At 43.9% G+C, this 18959-nt stretch overlaps 1 protein-coding gene across 1 annotated transcript in view; it reads left to right on the forward strand.

The window, feature by feature from the left end:
- IKZF2 (IKAROS family zinc finger 2) overlaps positions 1-18959 on the forward strand; it is a 107938-nt gene that overhangs the window by 47753 nt on the left and 41226 nt on the right. The window contains exon 4 of the mRNA XM_085299323.1: positions 12558-12824. Coding sequence (XP_085155449.1) covers positions 12558-12824 — 267 coding nt within the window. The remainder of the gene's footprint in view (positions 1-12557; positions 12825-18959) is intronic.

Raw genomic sequence — 18959 nt, forward strand, 5'->3', positions numbered from 1 at the left:
GTTGCAATGAGTAATCATTTTTGAATGCACATGACCCATCCTCAAAAATAAAGCAAGGCAAACCAAGCTGAACTCGGATGTTAGTCGTTCTGTTTGGCAGCAGATAGCTGAACTGGGATTCCTACAAGGAACGAGTGCCTGAAAGGGACTGTGGGTACAAATCTTTTAAAAGCAGAGTTCATTAGTTTTGCTGATCATGGATCAACTTACTTGAACACAAGAACTAGTGATGTTCTTTTCTCCAACCTTGTCAGAGCCAGTTGAACTGTTTTGATTGCAATTTCACACACRCAAAAATTCAAATAATGCCTACAAATTTCAGCCTAAATTGTTTTTGGCAAAGTGATAAGCAAGTGAAAAACAGGGCCTTATCGTAGGAAGTGTCAAGCGATCTTAAATATAGGCAGAGATACCAGCTCCTCCTAGAGGAAAAGAGCCAGTACATAAATAGCTTCCAACAGATCCTTTACCAAAGGAGACAAAAGGTTGAAGTGCAGGAGTTGCTGCTCATGCAAGATTTCAGATTTCCAGTGGGAATGTGTTGCATRCATGAAGGGTTGAGTTTATCTGTAAGATGTGGCTTGATGCTTAGAACGGAGCRTTAGAAAGGAGCCTTGATACATAGGAATGTTTTTGGAGGTGTTGCCACACGCCGAAGAGAACAGCTCAAAGGTGCCATGACAGTGGTTGAGAAAGAAACTGCCACTCCTGCGCTAGGAGTGCGGTGACGTGGTCCTGCATCTGATTTTCTCCGGAGTCCGTGGCTGTCTCTGAACACAGCGGTGGGAACCCTTGGTGGAGACTGTAACGGGCCCCGAGGTCAGCCTGGGCCTTGAACCGGAGCTGCCTACAACTCTCCTTCCTAGCGAGCATGCCAGGACGTTCCAGTACTTCTGTTTCTGAGGCATGTTGTAGTAAAACAAGGTCTTTCTCTAAGTAGAAAAAACTCAGAATTTAAGAGTGAAGGAGAAAAAATAAAAAGGCTTGAAAGCGTTTGCTCCTCCCCCATGTGCCCTTGCAGGGCTGGTGCTTCCCTCCAGCCTTGCTTTCTAGTCCGGCAGCTTTAAGTGGCTTCCTGGGTTGCGCCAGCTCCAGTTTGCTCGGGATCCCTAGGAGAGTTTTTCGTGCTTTCAGCACCGTGGGCCTCGCGCACCTCGCAGCAGCAAGCCGGCCATCCCCTCCGCTGATCTGCCGCCTTCTGTGCCCCGCTCCCCCTGCGCTCCGGGAGCCTTCCCCCACCGCTGCTCCCCTGAGAGCAGCAGCCTCCCCGCTCAACCCAGAAGCTAGAGCAGCGCAAACAAGGACCTTCCTTGAGGCAGCCCAGCCTCAGCCCCTTAATAAAACGGCGGCGCCCCCGGCTTTTACGGCTAGCCGAACAAACAAACGGAAGGGCCCTGGCGTCCCTCGGAGCGGCTCGGTGCGCGGCGCTGCGCGGGGCTGGCAGGGCCAGGCCTCCATGGGGTAGCCGAGCTGCTGCGATGGGCAGCGGAGAGCGTGGGGTRCCTATTGAGGAAGCAGCCGTGATACGGAGACTCTCGAGTCCGGAAATCTGTTTTATCTCCGTCTTCCTGAGGCTTCTGGATTGAGGCTGTTTCCAGTGGTTTTTTCAACTCGTTAGGTCTTAGGGCACTGGAAAACTCTTCAGTAGACTGAAACATTTCAGACTGGGGTTCAGTCCTGCGATCTGTAGCCCTCTCTCGTTTGAGAAGTCAGTGGGGGTTTTGCTCAGCACTCTAGGACACCATAGTGAAAATGCGGTGTGTGCTTTTGGTGTTTTAAGTCATTGATAACACGAAAATATTCCTCCTCTTTTTCTATTCTTGTCATTGTTTTAATTTAAACTGAAGAAACATTCTTTTACCTGCAAGCTACGTAGGTTTTTATGTATCTGATTACCTGTTTGACTTGCCACGTCTCTCCAGCCCCTTCATCCATGATCCCACCACCTTCTTTCTTTCGCATTCCCTTAAATATGCATAGATGATGAATAGCAAATCTTCTCTTAGAATTGTTCGGGAATATTTACTGTAGGGTTTTGCTTTTGTTTGCTTTTCTGGTGACTTAGAGACGGCATGGTGAGAAAAGAAACATGTGAGCTAAACCTGTTGGTTTGAACATTGTGTCAGAAAATATCCATAAATTGCAAGTTACTACACAGATGTATAGATTTAATGAGACTGTGTAATGCCATTTATTTATGCTAAAGAATCTGACACATACGGCACTGAAAAAAGTTAATACTCTAAGAGTTATTTTATATTTTTCCATTGCCATCTGTCACTGCCTACATAATAATGATACAGGTGAAAGCCTAGCATTTCTTAAAAAAAAGAGAAAAAATCAGAATGAATAGTCATTTAAATATCTTGCTGCTTTAATAGCTGGTGTGTTTTAAGTTGTGGGAATGAGGCACCATAGACACCCTCCCCCCCATTTTTAATATATTAACTTTTGGGCTTAAACAGATTGAAATTCTTAAAGTGACTTTTGAAAGGGGAAGGTGGTTATAAAATAGTGTATTTTTTTTCATCTTTTGTATTTGGAAAAGCTAAAGGACTACACCAGATTCTGTCATTCTTATGATACACCTTCCTGGTACAGGTTCTGGTTCTGGGAATAATCCTCTGATACGCATCTTCAGAGGCAGGTGAATTTTGTTTTTCGAGTCTAGCCTTAATGTGCTATACTCGGTACCTACAGGGTGTCAGAACTGTGAATGGGTCTCTCTGCATCCCRATCCCCAAACGCTGGTCCCCACTGGCTATTTGAAAACAGTAAAGAGAAAAAATGCAAGGAAAATACACTTTTTTTTCATTTATCTCAAGTGAAAAAAGAGGTCTCAAAGCAGCACTGCGCTGGCAGAACTCAGCATTTARAGATACTGTTGGCTTTTAGGAGTTCTCATTAAACTTAGTACAGTCATACTATGGTTAGGTAAAACTTTGGGGGGTGTTATTTTTTTACTCTAAGTGGGGCCTAATACAGTAATGATTTTGTGAAATGCATGGTATGAAATCATACGCTCAATCCTTCAGAGTGGTCCAATGCTGTAACTGGCTCTAGCTCCACTGGATTTTACCAGGGCATTCCTGTGTCTGGGGATCTGCCCATTCCTTTGCATCAGTCAGGTCCCTCCTAAGGTGCAGACAGCGCTTTGATTCACATAAATACATACATGGAACAGGTTTCTCTGTTAATCTCCCTTTTGCAATTTAGTGACAAAGAAAATATTTTTGTGACAGGAGCTTATCCTATAATTTTCCATGGGTTGACAAGTCAGGGAGGGGCCTCCTTTATAGGAGGAGAACATGGCTAGGGCAGGTTGCATTAAGTTGAATTAGAGTTTATATAATTAAAAATGAATAATTTTTTTTTTTCCTGAAAGCTGTGAATGGTGCAAAGGGTAGAACTTGCAATGAAAGCCTCTCACTTATTTAAGATAACGTCTCTTAGTGCTGAAAATGCTGTGGCAAAGATGGAAAATACAGAAGAACGCTTGGTCCAGACCCAGAGGAGTCACACCATATGCTTCAAAGAACCTCATCCAGTGTATTTTCAAATATAGTGCTAATTCCTGATAGAAAGTTCYTTATAAGTGGAATAATCATTACTGAAGTAATTACTGCTCTTTGTGAATGTTGGAAGGCATTTTAGGAAGTTGTGCACTTTTTAAGAAGCAGAGACGACAGTGAGTGAGCAGTGAGGTTTTGGTCACTTAAAATGGATGTTATAATTCACTTTTGTTTATAAGAGAAAAGAGGCGATCCATACATAGCATTTTCCATTGCAAACTTCTAGCTTTGGGTACCGTATAGAACTCGCAGCAGGCTCTTAGCGACCACGGAGAGGTGACTTGCGTCCTTGCTCAATGAGTAAATGTTTCTGCTGCTCCCRTCTCAGAATTTGAACCAACCTTGAAAAAAATAAGGTGTTCGTGGCCTTAATGTAAACCAGGGTTGTGAGAGACAAAGTGTTTCAGACTCGATCTGATTTTATTTTCCTCCTGCTATCCAGTGTGCATCAGAAATCACTCTAGTGAAGTACAAGAAAAGAGAGTTTGACTTGCAGTATTTAGCGCGCATGCTGCAGACAGTAAGAGGCTTGCTGTAGATAGGCATGGAAAGGGGCTGTAAACCCACCTCACTGCAGCCTGCCTTCTGCAGTTCCTGGTAACTGAAAAAAAAATTTTTACAAAGAAAAGAAGCCCTAGAGAACACCTGCTACACACCACAGCTCCCCCTACCCCTRACGTCTCTGCCATTCTCTAACAAACCTAAAGCTATTAAGGTAAAAGCAGAAATTCTCCATGATCCCGGTATGTGGTAGGAGGAGAGATGACGAGAGGTGCTGGAGTGACCAGGGCTTGCATAAGGGCACGGAGCTTGCTGTGTGAAATTTGTCCAGAAAGGTATGTTTCATGCTAGAGAAGAAGGAGAGGAAAAAGAAGAAAACCCTTCTCCCTTTACCCTTCCAGAAAAAACCCAACAAGCAGCATAATAAAAAAAAAAAAAAAAAAAAAAAAAAAAAAAAAAAAAAAAAAAAGAAAAAGAGGCATCTATGGTATCTCCCAGTTTGACTTTAGGGAGGAATCATCCGTGGCTGCAAGCCTACTAGCTGGCCAGGCCTTGAGCATCAGTGGAGGACACAGCAGCTGGGAACCAGATACCTCTGCTTTCTGCTCCTCTTTCACTGGGGCCAGGTTCTGATGTTCCTAACAAGCAGAGAGATGCGGAGGAAATGAAGCTCTTCCTTGTACCTATAGACGGGGCAGAAGCCTTGTATTATGTTGAACACAATACTTATTGCACCATAATTACTTTGTAAGTACAGGGGAAAAAAGGTAATGGAGGATGGGTCATCAAAATTACTTTTCTTACCCTGGGATATGAATATATGACTCTTGCTCATGTAAATACAAGTTGCATACATGCATTTGTGGTTGAAATATGGCCTGAGGTTCCTCTGGAGAGAGATCTTGCAACACTGAGCAATCATTTATATTCAGTTTAGAGTTCCTGCTGTTGCTGGATGGAGGGACAGGATGGGTGATTCATGGTGAGCAGTCATTCCGCTAGCCATTTGGGGTAAATTCTGGTATAGGCACTGCCATCCTTACTCATACCAAGAYGTTCCTTATTTGCCGTCTCAGCCTTTGGACTTCATCGGGGTTCTCACTGAACCCAGCTCAGAATTTCATCCCGGGATAGAGAAGRTATTTCAGGTCTTACTACTGCACTTGGGGTGTTGTTTGCTTAAATCAGAGCCCTTGCAGTTGTAACTCTGGTCTTTTCAGTTTGAATATTTGTATAAGCTTGTGTAGTCTTTTCAGCAAAGAAGTTGTTCCACAGGTTTCACTACTGCAGCCCTCATTCCTCATGTCTGGCAATGGACAGCTGGGTTGGGAGAAAAAGCTTGGTATTTTAAAAATGTTGCTACTGAAGGTATTCAGTGAAATTGAGGGGGCCATTTCACATCAGCTAAGGCTGGTCTAAATCTGGGTGGTGTGTCCTGCCCTGACCCTGGCTTGTTTCTACACTGTAGTTCTTGTGACAGCACGGTCAGCCGGGTYGGGGACCTGATCCAGCTGAAAACAATTCACTTTCTCAGGAGGGTTGTTTTTTTTTTTTTTCAGTCGGGTTAGTTTTCCACCCAGTTCCACTAGCACTGGTGCCAGTAAAAAGGATAGGCAGGAGAAGGGGTGGGGAGCAGGAGCACAGCAACCGCGGTTTGCCGACTAAAACTTGATTGAAGCCAGGCTTAGCTGTGCAAACCCATCGTAATTTAAACTGAACTTGGGTGTAACCGACCTGTTAGTCTACGCTTATGACGCCACACCTCCAGAAGATACGAAGTAAGTCTTCTATTGCATTTAGCAGAAGCTTAAGCAAATTTCAGAGGAAGCAGGCTTAAACCAAGATTCTTCAATGTGAAAACTAAAACTTTTAGGGATGTCTAAATAAGGTGATTATTTCTCACTGAATTTCTGGAGGATTAACCTGTTCCATGTGGGCATGCTTGAAGAATCCCATTTGTAGCATGCTGAGAAGAACTCTACACAGAACTTCTAAATCTCTTTCTTTCTGTCCTCCTTCTTGGTACTAGTTTTAAAGTATTTGGCTTGATTTATCTGTTATGAATTGATGTAACTCTGCTGAAGTCAATATGACAACGTATGTCACCACCTGAGACTACCACTGTGGCAAAGTGGCCAAAAGCTTGATCTTTGGCAGCTTGCGATAGAGAAATGTGATGCCAGCACTAGGGATGTCCATGTGTAATGTAAGAGGCCCTATCTAGGCTTTTTTTCACTTGACTTGAGAAAAGAGTTGGGTAATTCCCCTTTGCAGGTGACATTCACTCTCATTTGTTCCATGCAGATTCAGCTTCACATCTCTCTGAGCCTCGAGAAAACCTTAATCTACTGTGAAAGCAGATCTGGCACTCCGAAAATATGTCTTTCTAACCCCAAACTGAAACAGTTCCATTAAACTGCTGTTAGGGTGGTGTTGCCCTCAGGTGTCATCTAAAAAACACCTTCCTTTCTCCTTAGCATCGCAGTTATATAACCTGAAGAAGCTGGTTTCGTGCTGTGAGCAGAGCTGACTTTCCTTATTCCTCAGCATCCCACCTACGCGGCTTTGGAATTTTTGCAGCGATGTAGAGAAAAGAGGAGGAGAAGCCTGCTTGTTTCTCAGGAGCTAAACACAATTTCCAGTTAATTTGCTTTTTAGTGTTGACCCCTTCGCCAAGTGATGTTGTCTCCCGTTGGGGGGCTCCAAGGTAGCTGTGGAGCAGATTCCTTGCTCAGTGTTACCTCTGCCCAGCTGGCCTTCACACCCCTTCTACACAGTTTTTTTTTAAAACGGGAAGATTAAATGTTTATGCATTTAATAACTCCTGATCAAGCCAAAATTGCTTTGAAAAGCCTCATTAGTTAAGAGCCAAGCTGTACTATTAACAAGAAACTCGGAGGTGAAGTTTTCTTTTCACTAAGACCCCTTTATATTGTTCCAGGAGCAAAGTATGTTTAAACTTGCATTAGAGTCTCACTACACTTCTAGAGCGGTGTAAACACCCTCTTTAAGGACCCTTTGGGCTCTGAGTGCTCTCAGAGTAAACAAGAGGCAGCGCCGCATTGTTTGCACGTTTTGGCATTCCTTCCCTTGGATTTTCAAAATCGATCGGCTCYGAGGAGTTCTCACTACCTGCTCCCCCCTCTCCCCGGCAGGCTCTTGCTTTTCATTTTACGAAACACTTGTCAGTTTGCAGTCCCAGCTCTTAAAATTAAATGTGTTCTGCTCACCGTTACCGAGCGCTTTTACTCGTAGGGAAAAGGGGCTCTGCTTCTGAGTGTTGTGGTGTTCGGGTGTGCTGCTAGACACCCAGGTTCACTACGTGGAAGAATTTGGGCTGTTTTTGTATTTGTCTTTAGTTGGCGATTAGCTATGTCATTAATCTGCTGCCTAGGAGAARTTTGTGATTAAAATAGCCAGTGTCAGGGACCGCTGACAAGAGGATATGCGGAAGGTTTTCCTAAAGGAAAGTTAAATTTTCTTCATTTCCTTGCACTTGTGGAASCTCTGAGGCAAAGGCAGATGTAGTGTCCAGGCACGTTATATCGTGCTCTGGACAGGRAACCTGGAGCAGACCCTGGGAGAGCTAACGCACCGTCCGCCCCTGCTCTCAGACGTGCTTGCTTCCAGAACACGTTGTGTCCGCGTTAACTGCAAACGTCCTTCGCTGTGTTCGCCCACGGAGCCACCTCAAGGCTCCCCGGGGGCGGCAGATTTGAATTTTGCCTCTTCAAGGATAAGTATCTGAAGCCTGGCCAAAGCTAGGCATTTCCTGCTGCCAAGAGAAGAGGAACCGGGGAAGAGGCACGGCAGGGCTGAGGGGCCAGGCTTGCTTTTTCGGCTGCTCCTGGGGCAACAGGAAGAGCATGGTGGTGTGTTGCTRCTGCCAGGAAAAGCTAACCTCTAGCTGCAGACCGCAAACCCTTGGTGACAGCAGCCAGCCTGGTTTTCCAAGGCCACAGATAAAATAAGCAATGACCTAGGATAGCAGACAGTGGAGGAGACAGCGGAGCATGGTCCTGCTGCCTGCTCCCTGTGCTGTTGTGCAGAGGGATTTCTGTTCCATAACAAAAATCCCACTCTAGCTTGCTTTTTTYCCCCCAAACATGACCAGTGCTGTACTTCCCAGCCCATCAGATCTCTCAGCAAGCCATGTGGGATTTTTTTTTTCCCCCAGGTGTCATTTTCCACRATAGTAGATGAAATATTAGGCGTGTTTTTCTTAGGTGGATCATCCAACTTCTGGTTTGTAGCAGCTCTTAATTTGTGGGTGAAGAAAATATTTTGGAACTGAGGTCTTGCTAAAATGCTGCTTAATAGGGAATTGCAGATTAATTAGCACTTATGAGACATTAACATGAATTGTTTTCAATTTGGCCACTCASGATGAAGCCTGATTCGAGATCAGCTGGTTGGTGCTATGGAAAAGAAAGGAAAGAAAAATTGCCATCTGGCCTTATTAAATATGTCCTATTAGTTTCTTGTTCATAGGTGGAAGCTTTTGTGGCTGCTATCTCTTTYTCCCRCAAGGTGTTGTTATGGACRTGACRGGGTATGTGATCCAGAGYGGGGAAAAAATGGAAGGAACTTGTATTGACAGGGGGAAATGTTTGACCTCAAGTTCATGCTTTTGCAGTGCGCTGGATTGCAGTTTAYCCCTGCAATCTCCTTTGCTGTGATTTTTTTAGGGAAAGTGCCAAAACTCTTTTTTTTTTAATTTCCATTTACTTATTTATGCTTTGCTTTGCCAAGGGATGAGGAAGCCTGCCACTTTTAGCAAGTGCGTGAACAAGAAAGGCAAGGGAACCTGGGGTGAAATTTTGATGTAGAGACTGTGCATGATAAAGGATAGCCACAAACATCCCRTAGAGGATAGCCTGCTATATCCCTTTGTAGCCAAGTTTGGTATTCTCTCCGAATTTGTGCCTGTAGGTGAAAACAAAGACAGTTCCACAGAATGATTGTAGTTTCAAAGGCTGGCTGAGAACAGAGAAAATAAACTCCACGTAATTTAAGTGCATTTTTGTGTGCAGGTTATTGCATTGGCGTAATACGTGTGGCAGGATGATGTAAGGCAGCAGAGATGACCTGATTAGCAAAGCTCGCGCGGAGCTGAGGTGATCCCTACTCCCCTCCTTGGAGACCTGCAATTAGTCCCAGCTGAAAGAAACCTTTGCACAGCAACAAGAGCTAGCAGAGAGTTTCTGAAAATGGCAAAGACAGCGATGTGTGTGTGTGTGTGTAAGGGTGAGGGAAATAAGAACGGTTAATAACCTGCACAGCTTCGCACAATAGCAGAAATATTGTTAAAGATGTGAGAGGAATTGCTTAGACTTTGTGAGCTATGTTCTCGGGAGTTTGGGAGCACCGAGTGTTTTGGAAGGTTGTGTTTCGGCAAACAACTCGCTCTGTTTTGTTGCGCTGTTTATCCTGTTGGGTAAACGCCAGCATTCAGCAGAAGGAAACACTGGAGGATCACTTACTTTAGCCTGTCCTAGTCTGTAAGCTCTCACACCCTTGATTTTATAGGTGCTGAGTACACAGACATGAGTGGGAACCTGGGGTGCTCAGCACTCATTGCAATCAAATGATTATTATTCCATGTCAAAGCAGGTGAGACAGAAAATTATGCAAGTAATGTAAGGAGACATGTAAAGTACAAAYACTTTCATTTCTCTCTCTTGCGAGCATCTATAAATACACACCATTGGTATGAGGGTTTTTTGGTTATTTTGTGCATTACTGTGCAAGGAGAATGCATAGTCTTGTGGTAGCAACCTCAGGTTTTACGTGAGGAGACCAGAGCTCTATTTCTGGCTCTACTGTAGTTACTTGTATGGCCAAGTGTATTGAATCCTTCTGCAGACAGCAAACCATTTATTTGGGCTTCACTCTCAGACCTGCTAAATAGCCCCAAAGGCTGCTATTATTAGAGGGAACTGCTGTTCTCTAGGTCTAAAATTGTCCATAAATCACAGACGTGCTTTACACGGGGTGATGGGCCTAGGACCTTGGTTTTCTTGCTTCTAGCCCACACAGCTGGCAGAGCTCCTGCTCTTCCTTGCTTGCTTCTGCTGAGYCCTCTGCTGGGGGTCCATCCTCCTGATGATGAGGAGCATCGTGGCTACACMGCCGCATCCGCTCGTGGGCAGACTTCACAGCAAATGCCGTATTGCTTCCCAGTCTTCCATGGGGGCATCCTCACGCTGGCCCCAACAGGAAGTTTGCGTGTGGAGAACGCAGGCTCCSTGGCGTGGAGTAATTCATGTTCTCTAGATTCTCATGTTCACCTCCCATGTGGGGTCCTGCCCATGCAAACATCTGTTGACTGAGTTGTGCCTTTCTTCTTCCACTTGTTGAGATGGAGGTTACCTTGAGAGGAAGCTATTTAGAAAATTCTTTTGTCCTTTTGCAGGAGATAGAATCGTGCAAAAAATAGGAAATCTTTTTTTATGACCAGGCTTGGGTTCAAGAGGTTGTTTTCCTCTGCATATTTCCCAGTGTGAACTATCTGTCCCAAGGTTAGCACCACAGAGCAGAGCGCTGTCCCTGGGGGCCAGTGTTCTTCCTACCACGTCACACGTAGGTGGAAATAGCCGGCTTGCCCCTAGGACGGTACAGCTGTGCGCTGCCCCCTCAGCAGCGATTGTAGCTAAGTCACAGTTGAGCTCTCTTTGTGCCATTGTTTCTTTTTTTAACAATAAATGCATCTCTGTGGCAACAAAATATCAATTCCTTTCTATAAATGAAATGCCCGGATATTTTGTTCTTTTAAAACGCTTTGATGACAGAGAGTGTGCTGATACTAGTCTGCTGTGATCTGTCTGTGTCCTTGTTCTGGATGGGCTTTGCTGTAATAGTACTTTCATTCCTCAGCTCCCATTAGTGCCTTAATGAATAGTGGAAGATGTATTTCAACCATGTTATGATTAAAAAGCAGCATCTTGCCATTGTTCGGTCTCTGGTGCCTCGGTCCCTTTCATGATGCTTTGCCAAGTGGTAACGGTGGTGGATAAGCATTGCAACATCAATTCGGCCTCTGTACCACGTGTTTTCTTTAACTATAAATTTGGGGGAAGGAGAGGGGGAGAAAAGAGGGCACAGGAATAAGTGTAACTAATAGGGTYAGTTCTTTTGATTTTGCCAGGACAGCTGTTTGAAACTGTACTGACTCACAGTGATGAGATGCATCTACTCCTAGTTCTCCCATCTGGTTCTCAAGACTTGGTGCGGCGAGCGGCTGCTCCGGAGCACGCCTGCGAGAGGCTCTGGGACACCTGGCCGGTCCCGGGGCACACGTTTGCGTTCCGAATCCACTGCTGTCATCGGCACTCATGCTGATGGCCTTAGTACAGAGGTCAAAGACTGCTTAGATATGAAGGCTGAATCACCTCCTTTTAAAATCCCTCAGCAGGATCAAGGCTTATGGAAACAGGCACGTGGGCTTGCCTTCTAGCTGACTGTGTGGATGGAGAGTGTGACTCTGGGACAGTCCTTTCAGCAGTTTCCACCAACTGTCAAAACAAAGAGATGTGGGTGCCTGGTCGTTAAAAGACTCCTGTGTTGAGAACACTACGTGAAAAAGCATCCTGCATTTCTTTTTCTTTAAAGATCTGGTGATCCTGCAAGCTCTTGCTAGTCTATAGAAGATTTGGACTGTGACCTAAAGATCATAGAAGACAGTGGTGAGCCCATCAGGCTAAACAGCAGATCTAAAAGATCTTAAACTGCACTTATTTCACTTGCAGATGTAAATAAGCCAGCAGACATCTCACTTGAGGTCTGTTTGCCTTGGCAATGTCCTATTTACGTGAATTAGAAGATGGTAGCAGAAAAGCAGTAGAGACTTGAATAGAGATTCTCTCCTCTCCATCAGGAAACCCGTCCAGGCAAGCGTGGCRTTTCCGAGATTTCCGACACAACCCACAAGCTTCATTAGGTCCGTCCATTTTGCAGTCTTGCTCGTGAAGTAGGCTTGTTTCCATGAATTGACTGTGATACTGCAGTGCCGTTTCTTTGGAAGACTTCTGTGTCTCAGTGCGCTAACACAAGGCAGGAGAGATCTGGAGRAAGTAGTGTCCATGTCCGATTGATGTACTCTACTCCTGTGACTTTGGTGGTTCCTTGAAAGGAAGGAAGACCTTCCTTGTGTTTCAGGTTGAGAAGCAGGAGATCAGTATTTAGTTCTCAAGCCTGCTATGTAATCTCTGCAACTTTAGGTAGATCTCTGTATCATCCRGCCTTAATTTCTTAGCTGTAAAATAGAGATAGAGAACAGGGATTAAAAAAATATATATATAGTAGGCTTTGAGGGAGGATTCATGTGTAACTTGCGAATGCACTGCCCTCAGCACCACGAGGCTCTTGTGTTGCTTTGAGSCTCGAGACTGCTTCAATACCAGTAAAAGTAGAAATTTGCCATGGTATTAGCAGCTGGGAACTTAGAAAATACACATTTTTAATTATTATTGTTTTTTATTTCAGCAAATTCAGTAAAGCTAGAAATGCAAAGTGATGAGGAATCTGACAGGAAGCCCCTGTGTCAGGAAGATGAGATCAGGGCTCATGATGAAGGAAGCAGCCTGGAAGAGCCCCTCGCTGAGAATAACGAGATGACGGATAACAGAAAGATCCAGGAGCTATCGAGCGAGGGAGGAATCCGGCTTCCGAATGGTAAACTGAAATGTGACGTCTGTGGCATGGTTTGCATTGGGCCCAATGTGCTAATGGTACATAAAAGGAGCCACACTGGTAAGCAGCTGAAAGAAAATCTGATGACTGCCTGTGGCATCTGATGTTGATGTTACCTGACAACTATTYTCTCTTCCCTTTTCATTTGTGGGTAGCAGGAGGCTGGGGAGGGAATAGAAGGGCTGTGTTGTTTTGGTTCTCCCTCTGCTCCTTACGCGATGCTGTGCTGCTGGCAAGCAGGGTGCTTTCTTGGCATTGATTACCAGCCTTTGCTTCTTAAGAACAGCACAGAAGCCTGGAAATCAGCCTTTTTACTGTTCTTGACCAGCAGCAAGATGGTGAGAGCAATTCTCTAGCATGGGGTGAAAGGGAGTGGTGTGTGTGTGTGCACGTATGTGCAAGGTTTTGGTCCTTCAGGTTGAGTCTCAGCATTTTCTGGAGATACGTCTGGGAGCTGATCATAAGAAAACAGTGCCAACAACTTCCTGGGGGTCCACTCATCCTTTGCAGGTGGCTGGGCAGGGACCTGGGAGACCTGGCAAGCCTGGGCTTACCTAACCCCACAGAAGACATGCTTTAGCTAGCAATCTTGGTGCCAGCGTGGGCTTGCCGCTTGTCACGTGACAGCTCCATCAGGAAAAGCTCACCTGAACTGCCCTCCTGGGCTAGCGCTTCGCTCCCCTGGCCAACCAGATACCGTTCTTGCACTGTCTTCTTAATACTTCCATTCTCCTATCATTTATTACTATTACTACTTCTGAGGGTTGGAGGCCAAAACAGCTTACTAAGCTTATGGATCTGAGAGTTGAAGAGGAAGACGAAATCTTCGCCATGCGCTGATTGAGTCTTTGGGCCCTGAAGATGGTTCCTCCTGAGTTCAGCTGCACTAGCTCAAGGTGTTACTGCTTTGACACCACATGGCCAGAAAACAGRGAATTTCAGGGGAGTTTCAGCTAATGCGGCAAACTGCAACCTGGGGTAACTCTGGSACTACTAGACACTTATCTCTGCTGAGGTGGAAGTTAGTTATTTCCAACAGCAAAAAAGCAAAGATGATGCCAGAAGACAGTGCTGTTAAATCTTAAGAGTCTGTCTGGCAGGGCCTTTGATTCGAAAGAGCGCTTAAGCATGTGCTTAACTTTTATGAGATTTAAGCACATGTAAGTCACCTAAAGTGCTACAATATATATTTAACTTAAGACACATGCTTAAATCTTATTAAGRTTAAGCACAGGGTTCTGTATTGGAGCCTCAGGGGGTGTTTGTGTTCTTCATATTTTTGGATAAAATGGAAGATATTTCTTTTTTTTTTTAATCTCTTCAGTATTATTTAATGGGGTGAGAGGAAGTCTGTACTCTCACTGTAACTGTGAGATATCTGCTAGGATATAAAAAGAAAAGTGGAGTTTTAAGATAGGGTAAGAAAGACTGTGTATAATCCTGTTGTAAACCTAGTAGTTTGCAGTCAAGTAGTGTGCACTTGATGGGGAAGAAAGCAATAGAACTTCTGAGCAGAGGAATAATAAATATATATTACATAGTTAATGCCCTGTATATAAGTTGTATTGATAATAACTTAGCATAAATGTATAATGCAAAGCATTGCAGTATCATTTATGATACGTTCATGATTTCAGACAGCAATTACAACAGGGAAGAAGCATTAGCTGGAGAACCAAAATCTTGATTAACAATTTGACGTGCTCTCACTAGGAAAGAGYGTTGCAGTAGAGAGTGTAACAGACTGAGTACTCAGCTTTCAACCTCCCTAAAAGTTTTCATTGGCTCTTGCATATATGTGAGCATATGTATTGTAGGTGCATCAGAGTCCACATACTTGAACTTGAATGGCTAAATTAGATATGCTAAATTTAGATTTAGGTACTTAATTAAATGGACTGCATTTTTTGAAGATACTAGCTACAACGTCTTTGCAATACAGTCAGTCTGCCTTTTTTTTTCCATTTTAAACAAAACATGCAAATTGAAAGTGAACAGAGCAAAGTCTCATGTGTGCAGGCAGGGACAAATGTATGTGTGTAACAGTATAGATAGGAATTACATAACTAGTAGCTTTTCCCTTTGGGCTACGGGCAGATCCTTACGGAGCTAAGACTGTTTCCCCCTCTGAGTGCAGTAGTAGCTGTGATGCATTGCTCTATACAGATGATTTCAAGCATATAGAAATGGCAGTGCTTTCAGTGCGCAGCTTGGTGCTCTGACTGGTAAGCTGTCTGGCAAATTTTGCGGGGGATTTTTTTATCCCCCCCCCCCACACACACACTTCGTTTGTTTGTTTTTTAATGCATGCTGCTGCTTCACTGTCCACAACAGAAGGAGAAGTTTGATTGGATTTCCATATCCTTGATTTTAAAGGCGTATTTTTAACATCCTGATAGCAGTCCTTTAAAGCGGAGTGTTTCCAAATCCTCCGTGTGGAGTATTTTGAATACATAGCACCGTGGCTCTGCTTGACCTGTTTTCCTCCTCTCCCATACTATTTTCTTTTGGTCAGAATTTCCTATCTCACAGCACACACCCTGAGGTTGCAGCACCTTTATCAGCGTTTTTTGTCACTGCAGGAGATGACTGGTCACATAATATTGTCATGGGATAGTGCAGGCACTTGTGTCAGGGAGCATTGAGAGGAGAGGAAGAAGTTAAGGTCAATGATCCAATTTGTTCAAAGTAACAAAAAGAAACTCCGGTGATTACTCACCTCTCCTGGCTATTTCCTAGTGGGCCAGAATTAGGATTTCTTCCCACCTCGGTTTTGGCTTGAGGCCACGTGAAGCACTCTGCCTCTTAGCACCCCGGCCGCCCGGGCATCAAGGGTGCAAGGTAGAGCTCGGCAGGCAAAGGGGATAGTGTTACTGAAAACAGATTTCTGTGCTTAAAGCGGTTAATCAGGAATGAATTTAAACAAATGGTCGTTATTAATGCATTACAGTTAATTCCACTGGACTGCTTGTCTTACTTTGCTAGTAGAAAGGTTTTATTTGGTTTAATTTGCAACCTAGTGCAGAGTCCTGCCTCTTGCAATACGAATTGACTTGGCACTAAATCAAAAATTGTAGGACCAAATTTCTAAAAGTGGTATTTTCTACTTGCCTTCCTAAATAAATTGTGTAATTTTTCTAAAAGTGTCATTTTCTACTTAAAGCATAAGGAGAAAGAGCTTAAATTTTCAAAGCTGCTCCCTGTGTAAGGATGTATTTTACTCTTGGCACTCAGCAGCTAAGCCCTTCTGATAATTTTGCCCATTCCCTTAAAGACTTGTTCTCTTTTAAGACTGTAGTCATAAATGCAAGGGACACTTGGAAATCACCCAAAATTTCCCAGGAATTTTGCATGAGAGATTTGTCACTACTGYTTTGTCATAAGTTGCCCTGTCTGGAAGTAGATGTTTCTCGACAAGAGACAAGTAAACTCACTAGTTTGGAGTAGTAAGTATATAGACTAGATACCTCCAAAAAAACAAATAGAGGAATGGAAGAAATTCTGCTGCTCTGTTTTTCGCTTGGGTAAAGGCACGTTGCTGCTTGTTGCCTGCCAGTATTTTAGCAGTGCCACTAACATTTCATTTTTGCTCCTGGGACGAAGCAGAATCATAGCAGTTGCAGCATCGGATGAATTAGTAGTAGTGTTGCATTTAACTGAATATTAACAAAAAACCTGCTATGGAAGGGTGAAAATCAGTATTGTTAGTATAAACAAATGCTTTCTCGCAGCTGCGTGGGCATAGTAATTTTGCATTAAGAGGTTAAAAAAAAAAACTATTGTTTTAAAAGTAGCTAAGAAATTCTTTTTGTTATCGGAAGTGTATGTCAGGCATAGAAGGCTGAAATTTTGCCTATATATTTTACAAGGATAGATGCTGATAAACGTAGTCCCATTGGATGTGGTCGTACTGTTTTGAAGGACTCTGTCTTCATTTTCCTTGGGTTTGTAAAGAAACTTTAAAACCAATGTTTTTTAAAAAAAGGTAATTAAAATGTTCACCCGAAGAGACTTGAACACTGATGTAGAAATAAAGAGGCTCCACCGTTGATGAGGATGACCAGCGTATTACTCTGGGAACACTCARACCAGCTCAATTTGGTTTCAGTGGGAGAAAAGTTAGGAACAAGGATGATGCGAACCTGAATCTCGTTCGGTTGTGAGGTCGGTGGGCATAGTGCATTTCGGAAGTACATGTGGGACTGGAAATCGGTTTTCTTTTYCCCAAATTAAAGATTTTAGGCTGTAGAAAAGAACATGACACTTCTGATGCTGATTCAAAATCGAGAAAATGTTTTAGCTCTCTTTGGAGAGTAATGAATTTCATCTCAAATATATTGCCAACTGCTTGGCATAGGCTCTTGTTTAAAAACGCTTGAACAGTTTTCGATATGTACTCTCCATCCTTGGTTAAATCTGTGTTTCGATAGAGGAAATGTCAGCGATCTCTCTTGCCCTGGTGTGAGTTACGCAGAAGAGTAACTCATACTGAAAGTGGTGCGCAGCGCTTCCGTGCCGGGGGAGGTGAGGGAGAGCTCTCGTACAGGGAAGCCTCCCCGTTAAGCAGAAAAAGGAGTTGGTTTTGCTTTTCGCAATACTGTTCAAAATCTGCACGGTGAGATGGGGAAATTATTAATAGGAAGCTAATAAGTTCAGTCTCCTGGTTTCAGGTTGTGTCGGAGAGCCAACACTCGTTTATTTTACTGTGCAGTCTCCAGCTAGGTACCGTGTAACTGAAGTTATTTATGAAAGGAGCGTGTCGTGTTAACACCGCAGACTCCCTTGGTCCGCTTCGCTTTTCCTCTTGGTATTTGTTTACACAGCAGCAAGTGCACTTGTGTACKCTACATACTAATGCCCCTTAGTAACAGTCACCTCTCACTGCTGCTCGCTGTGGAGAAGACGTAGCCGTAATGGATGCCTACGAAGCAGCGAAGTTGGAAGTATCAGTAGGATTTTACTGTAACTTGGTTGTAAATATTTAAAATTAAACCTGTTAATAGTTTATTTAACTATAAAACTGTAGAAGCCTGCAATTTTTTTTTTGTTTTGTTTTTTTTAATTAACAGAGCTGTTCCCTGGCACAAGCCCCTGTCCCTAAGCCTTTAGGAAAGATAATACTTTGCAGCTCTGGCTTAGCTTGCCTTGTCTGTTCCTAAAGCAACTTTATATAATTAAATTCTCTCTGAGGAGAACAATACTTTCAGGCATTCTTGGTTTTGTCTGACTTTAGATCTTAAATCTGGAGCTGAAAAGAAACATCTTTTTTGTTTGGTTGGCTCTCTGGCTCTCCCTTCCCCTCTCCCCACTCAGGGTTTTTGTTTCTTTTTAATCATTTGGCTTGGAGATTTTTTTTTTTTTCCCCAGCCCTGTTTTAGCTTCTAAAATGGCCCCGTCTTCTCCCTCCTCAGTCTTTGCTTCTTACGTGCGCCCTTCTATTCGGCAGCTGCCTCTCGGGTTCGCGACGCTAARCGTAAAAGCTGTTGATCAGTAGCGCAAAGGTGCGACTAAAACGAGTCGTCGTCCCACGGGCCTGCAGCGGCAGGAAACGAGTGATGGGGCTCAAGTATAATAAACAGATCAAGAGAGCTGCTTACCTCGAATTAAACCAGTAGGAAACAGAAATTCGTGCTGGTTTTAAAGAGCTGTAAAGAGTAGCAGATCAGTGAAGGTAAAATGTGCTGTTGTGCCAGGCGGGTCTGTGGCAAGAAAGGAGGCTGCTGGTGACCTCGTGGTGAACGTTTTCGCGTGTCTTTGCCGCTGAACCGGAGCGCGGCGATTAGTGGAATAGCTGGCCGAAGGCTTCCAGCATCTCTTCGGCTGCCGCTTTATTGAGGAATAATAATACTTGCTCGTCTGCGGCCTCCCAAGAATATCAAAGATAAGCTGGTGATGTGGGGGGCAAAGCACATCAACTGCACAGTTTTAAATACAGCAGGGAGTGAAAGAGAAGACTTTCGACTCGATAAGAAACTTGCTGCCTTCTTTTATCTTGTCATCCTGAAAGTGAAGCTACCATTCCTGAAYACTGAGAAACGTGCGAAAGGAAGGGGTTTTGCCTGTTTGCTCAGACAGCGAAAGTAAAACAGAAAAGAAAAAAATGTATTTTTTTCCCCTAAAGCAAACTCGTTGCATATTTCAGTTACAGGCATTTCAGAATGCTAGAAAAGATRATAATGGCTAATGCTTAAAGTG

This window comes from Rhea americana, unplaced genomic scaffold (genome assembly GCF_003343005.1).
Source record: "Rhea americana isolate MKP2758 unplaced genomic scaffold, rheAme1 scaffold_15, whole genome shotgun sequence".
Classification (NCBI taxonomy): Eukaryota; Metazoa; Chordata; class Aves; order Rheiformes; family Rheidae; genus Rhea; species Rhea americana.